A 6,000-nucleotide genomic window follows, 5' to 3' on the forward strand; every position below is an offset into this window, starting at 1 on the left:
TTGCAGCATTGGGCTCTCCGATAGCAAACTGTATCACAGCTTTAAACACAAGAGCTTCCACATGTATGCACAAGCGTGCAGGATCTAGCAGACATGCGTAAGCATGTTTTAATACAAGCACAGTAAAAAGCTTACAGAGGTCTCCATTGCCTTCATCGACACCGCATTCTCTTCCTGCTCTTGCCGTCTATGGGATCGCTCAGCCATCAAATACCCTTTATGCTATCCATCCTCCTAACCCGAGTGTCAGCAATGCGATCGCCTCGGCCGCCGGGCTGCTGGGCTCCAGCAGGGCCAGATCGTACGGGGCATTCATTTCCAGACACAATGAAACCAATGGAAAATCCAGCGCCGATGCGGGGAAACAGACAAGCGGGTGAACTCGGAAAATTCGCAGACCTCCAGGCTCACGGAATTGTGAGCTAATTATTTGGACTTTAATGTCACATCAAGTATCCCCCAAAGGACTGACCCGATATTTGTATTGATTACACGACAGCCCGCTGCGGCTCTCAAGGCTTTGTTACAAAGCCCCACGCCCTGGCTGTATTTAAGGCCGCCTCTTCAAAAGTCCCCATCTGAAGAGGCACAAATGTTTCCCCACCGCACGCAGCCCGGTGCTCCCACGATGTCATCTATTTCACCACCATGGCAAAACCCTACGTATGTATATGGCGTCCCAGGGGACGCGCCCCTTCTGACTGCTCCAACTTGCAAAACACTTGTAAATTAAGCTCAAAAAAAAACACACAAGAGCGCTTCCATTTGGAGACGCTGCTGATTGTATGGGTGTGCAAACCTTCCTCCTTGGTGACAGCACCAGCGGCTGGAAAGCAGCCTGGTTTTCCACCAGCAAACAAGCCCACAGTGCTGATGGGAGCGCTGAGCTGTGCCCGAGGGCAGCGTGGCGGTGACTTTCTGTGGGACAGCTCTAATGCCCAGCACAGGGATCTCACGGCACGCAGCGATCTCCTCTCACCACTTCCAGAAGTGTGGGGCCACCGGGGCTGCGGGGCTCTCAGTGCAGTCCCACGGGCAAAAGTTTCATCTGCCCCAAGCTAGAGCCCCTTCTTTAACGAAGCTTTCACCCAAAGAAAATCTTGAGGGCTGGGAGCCCTAAACTGTGACTTAAATAAACGCAATGATTTCCTGCGGCTGTCCAGCTATTCTTATGTAAAATCTTGTTTCAGTTCTTCCTTTTCATCCCTTCACGGAGCTTCCCTTTAAGGCAGGTAAAGAGCAGACTGCGGAGCAGCGCAAGTCCCCCAGTTTTACCTCCCGGTGTACTTTAGAGTTCAGACGTGTAACTCATAAAATCCTCCTCTCCTTGTCAGACTTTGAAGGCAAACTTCTTCGCTTGAGAGAATTGCGGCCAACTCACAAAGCCCTACAGAGCCCCTCAACCTGCCCAACGTCCCGAGTGCACCCTTGGGAGCAGGGAGCAGCACAGCGCTGGGATGGCCGCGAGCTGTGGACCCGCTCCTGCTGCCAAGGAGTGGGCCCGGCCGCTGCGAGCAGGGAACAAAACGGGTTTTGCTGCGTTCTGTTTTGTTCCATTTCTTTCACCTTAAACCACATAAGATGTGAAATCGCATGAGAGAAACAGGCAGGTTCGGCTGCGTTAAGAACCAGCGGTGCTTCTGCTGCGCGTTCGCATCGTATCGAGTTTAGAATTCAAACAGATTGAAGGGTCATCACAAGAGCTCAGCAGGTGAGAGCCTTTGTAAGCAAACTGCGGAGCGGTAAATAACTTCTTCCATTTTCTGGGACAAACATAAACGGCAGTTTGGGTTGCCTGAGAGCTTGTAAGGAAACAAAAACAGCAGCAACTTCCTCTTTATCTCTTAGCAAACCGCGCGCTGCAACTGGTGAAGCAAACAATTTTCAGCAGCAAAAGAAACCACTCACTTGGATAAAGAAAGAAAAGTAAAAGTCAGAGCTCGGGCTGCACGTGTCAGTGTTACACATGCGTTCTGAATTGTGCTTTGCCTGCCAGCTCTGAACCTTCCACTACCAGGATCGGTGATTGCATGCACCGAACCGAACGCCGAAGGCCATGCATTCCCTTCTTCCAGTGCTGGGAGCTGGGTCCCGTTGCAACGGCAGGCCGATGGCCGCCCAGCACCGTGCTGGTGCCCCGCAGGCAGACCGGCAGCACGGAGCACTCCGAGGGCCCCATCCCAACCTCCCGACAGTACCGTAGGGCTCTCTGCTGAGTTCACGGGCTTTGGGGCTGCTCCGGAGGCTCAGCTCCACGTCCCAAGGATCCCATCCAGGCAGCACTCCGAAACCAGAGGTGCTCCTGCCCGGCTATGGCATGCTGCTGAGCACGGAGCCTCTGCCCGATGGCCATGGGACATTATTATTATTATTTCGAGATAAAGCATTAGGGAGAAATTAAAACACGAGGGATTTTTTTCAATGAAGCCATATTTCTCCGCGACGCAAAAGGATCTTTACATAACAACTGCAACTCGGGAGAAAAGCTAATTGGATTAAGTCCTCTGAAAGGGAGGTTAAGGTGTCTGAATGAGACAACCGCAAAGCCCCACTTCTCTTGCCATCTGTTTAGCAAGACTAAAGCGTTTTCTGATTAATATTATCTTAATCAATCATGCTGCCATTTATTACAGCCGCGCTGAACTTAAGGAATGGACAGTACGGAGCCTCCGCCCGAGGACGGGCGATGCCGAGCTCAGGGCTGGGGAACCCACTGCCTGGTTTGGCTTCTCGGTTTGGTTGTCGGTTCGGGCGGCGGTTGTTTCCCCTCAAGGCCCGTTCCTGCCGACAACGAGAATCCGCCCGCGGTGCGCTCAGCGCCGTCCCGGCAGCGGCGCAGCGAAGCGGGACAGCTCCATCCGACGCCCGTAACTCGCTCACGGGAGGGACCCGAGCGCAGCTCCCCGCGGAGCGCTTTCTCCCCTCAGCGCTATCGGGATATCGTCCCGGAGTGAGGGCTGAAAGAGCCTCCCTCGGGGAGCCGCGGGGAGCCGACACCGTCCCGCAGAGCCGTCGGGGAGGCGCGGGGGACCCGATCCGCTGAGGGGCCGCGAGTCCCGGAGGCTCTGCCCGGGGAGGGAGGGAAAGAAGGAAGGAGAAGGGCTCGTGTGCCGGCGCCGGTCAGATAAATTCAAGCCGCGAAGGTTGTTTTGGCGGCTCTGCGTGTCGGTGCCCGGGCTCCGGAGGGTTTCGGCCGCTGGTAGCCGACGTGGAGCGGGGGCCGTGGAGGCGGCAGGGCCCGGCTGACAGCCGCAGGGGAAACGCGTGGCCCTGGGCCCTGCCCGCGGGCAGCCCCCGGCCCGGCCCCGCCGCACCGCCGTGCTGAGTCGGGCCGCGCCTGGCGGCAACGGCGGCCGTCGGGGCGCGGGTTGCGGCCCTCAGGGAGAGCATCCCTTCGTCCCGCTCCTATTCCGGCTTCTCCCCTCCTTGGGAGGCGTGAGCGAACGGGCTGAGCAACCGGGCCGGGAGTTTGGAGACGGGGAGTGCGCAGAGTTCTCCCCTTCGAGGCGCTGCCCGTTGGACGAGCCGAGCACCTCGCAACCAACTTCCCCAATAAACCTCGCCGAAAGGCTCCCAACAAACCTAAAGCCTACGACTAGAAGCAGAGAGGGAACGAGTTCGCCGGCCGGCAGCCCGGGGAGCAGAAAGGGAAAAGGAAAAAAAGAGAAAAAAAAAAAAGAAGAAGAAGAAGAAGAAGAAAGGGAAAAGCCCAGAGCTGCGTCGCGTCGGGCAGCGCAGCCCCGGGGCTGCAGCGTCACGTCGGGAAGTGCTGCCCGGGGGGCGAGGGGAGGGAGGGAGGGGGCACTTACCTGTGGAGTCCATATCGGGTTCCTCCAGCAACCCACAATGCATGCTCTTCCCATGGACGGGACGGGAGCCCCAAGGTGCCGGGGTGTGCAGAGCCCCAGCTCGGGGGTGCGCGGAGCGAGGGGAGAGGGAGCGGGGCGGGAGGGAGGGCAGCGGCGGCTCGTGGGGAGGGGGAGCGCGGGAGAGGGGGACACTCCGTAATCCAGCAGGGCAAAGCCAGACCCGTCAAAATGTTTGCGGATGTTTCATGGGAAAAAGCATCATTTTATAGAAGCCCTGATGGGAGAAATGTCATTGATAGGCCAGCCAGCCTGATGAATGGCTGCTACTCAGATGGGGATGTGGCAAGGCTCAATGTGAAGCCCATTGTGATGCTGTTTTGAATAAGAAAAGCTTTCCTCCAAAAAGGGGGGCCTTAGATCTACGCAATCCCAACACTTCGACTTCCCTCTTCTATTAGAGCATTAGAAACGTTTTTCTTATTTAAAGTTCCAGCGGCCTTTCCACTCCTCCCTTCCCCCCCGGCCCCCACCCAGCGCCTTTGGCTCATTACGGCCCCGGATCAAAATCGCCTCCGATCTTCCAACGGGCGCGGGGCTGCGCTCCTCGGGGCGCGGCCGGGCGGGCAGCGCCCGCTCCCCTCCTCCTCGGCTTCCTCGTGGCTTCCCCGACGCCCCTCGTGGGGCGGGGGTGGGGGGGTTAAGAAAAAAGGGCGACGTGTGTGGGTAGCGAAGGAGCCGGGGGGAGAAGCTGCCAGAGTCCCGCCGGGCGGTGCCGGGGTAGCTCCGGGCCGGGGCTTCGCCTTCCCTGAGGGAGAGCGCGGGGCGCCGCCGGGCACACGGGCACCGGGAGCTTCTCCCTGAGGGAGCGGGGATCCGTCCCGCTTCGGGGTCAGGGAGGAGAGGCTGGGAAAAGTTGGTGATTCTGCAGGCGGCTGCGTGTGCTGGAAGTGGAAGTAAAAGTGCAAAGCTGGGGCTGCGATAAAAGTGGCTGGTCCGGGGAAGGAAAAGCTGTGATTAGAATATGAATAGAGCTCCAGGAGAGGAAGAGAAAGGGGGATTATAGCTGAATTACTTTGACCATGGACAGAGCCAACATTTTCCACTCTTCTCCCCCTCTCCCCTCCCAACACCCAGACTGCCCCCCTTCCCTCTGCCCGTCGGTTTGCGGGGCTTTTTTCTTTTCTTTTTTTTTTTCTTTTTATTTTTTCTTTTTCTTTTTTTTTTAACGCCACAAACCCGCAGCAAAACAAGCGGCGAGGTGGCTGAACGGGGCGCCTTCATCGCCTGAGGGACGGCGGTGCCCGCGGGACGCAGCCGAGGGAAAGCCGAGCGTTCAACCGCGCCTCTCCCGCCCCGCTAGGCCTCGCCCTGCGCTCAGTCAGAGGCGGCCTGGAGGCCTCGACACACCTGCAAGCATAGCGGGCTCGAACAGAGCCCAGGAAAGTGCCTCGCAAAGCGCAGCGCTTGCCTCAGGCGCGGCCCTCACTTCTGCAAGCTGCCAGGGCCCTGCTGCAGGCACTCCCAGCTCCTGGGAGGTCGGCCTGTTAAGGAGCTGCCTCTGTGGGGCTGATGTCTCATCGATCAGTAGAATAAAGTGTGTGTGAACACGGGGATGTGCTCTTTCTAGGGTGAGATTCCACCGGGAGTCCGCACAGGCTGGATGGCTGGAGGCTCCTCTTGCTCTTCAACAGGGTGTATGCTCCCCATCTCTCCATATTAGTTCTTGTCCTCACGTTCATATGTCAGTGTTGCCATCTTCCTGCTTACCCAATTCTCAGTGTGACACACCACTCTGGCGTCCTTCCACAGTTCAGTGTTGGTTGGGTTGTCCTTACCGTTCTAAAAAGCGGCTAGTGCAAAGGACATCGTGCTTCTGAAAGAGTGGGGCATCTCCTCCCATGAAAATCTGGTTAACCGAATGCACAGCAAGTTGGAAGTTTACAGATGGGAAGACTACAAATCACTAGCTTTTTTCAATAATGTCAGCTGCAGGATTGGATTTGATACAGAGTAAAGGGCAGGTCTTGGCAAGAATGCAGAAACTCTACAATCAGGGACTTTTCCTCCAAATTCTCGTCTATGCAGAACATGGACAACCCATAAAAACAGCAGGATAACCCTACAATGCCTCAGTGAGGTGTTTTCAAGGGAGAGAAGCTGTGTCACTATTGTGAAAAGGAGAAACACGTTT

The 6,000-nt window shown here is 56.9% G+C and overlaps 1 protein-coding gene across 1 annotated transcript in view; it reads right to left on the reverse strand.

Moving 5' to 3' along the window:
* RFX4 (regulatory factor X4) overlaps positions 1 to 4,142 on the reverse strand; it is a 91,247-nt gene extending 87,105 nt beyond the window's left edge. Inside the window, exon 1 of the mRNA XM_004937813.5 lies at positions 3,810 to 4,142. Within this exon, the coding sequence (XP_004937870.2) occupies positions 3,810 to 3,852 (43 nt within the window). The 5' untranslated portion in view covers positions 3,853 to 4,142. The remainder of the gene's footprint in view (positions 1 to 3,809) is intronic.
* Between the last annotated feature and the right edge of the window lie 1,858 nt (positions 4,143 to 6,000).

This window comes from Gallus gallus, chromosome 1, assembly GCF_016699485.2.
Source record: "Gallus gallus isolate bGalGal1 chromosome 1, bGalGal1.mat.broiler.GRCg7b, whole genome shotgun sequence".
In the NCBI taxonomy this organism is placed as follows: domain Eukaryota; kingdom Metazoa; phylum Chordata; class Aves; order Galliformes; family Phasianidae; genus Gallus; species Gallus gallus.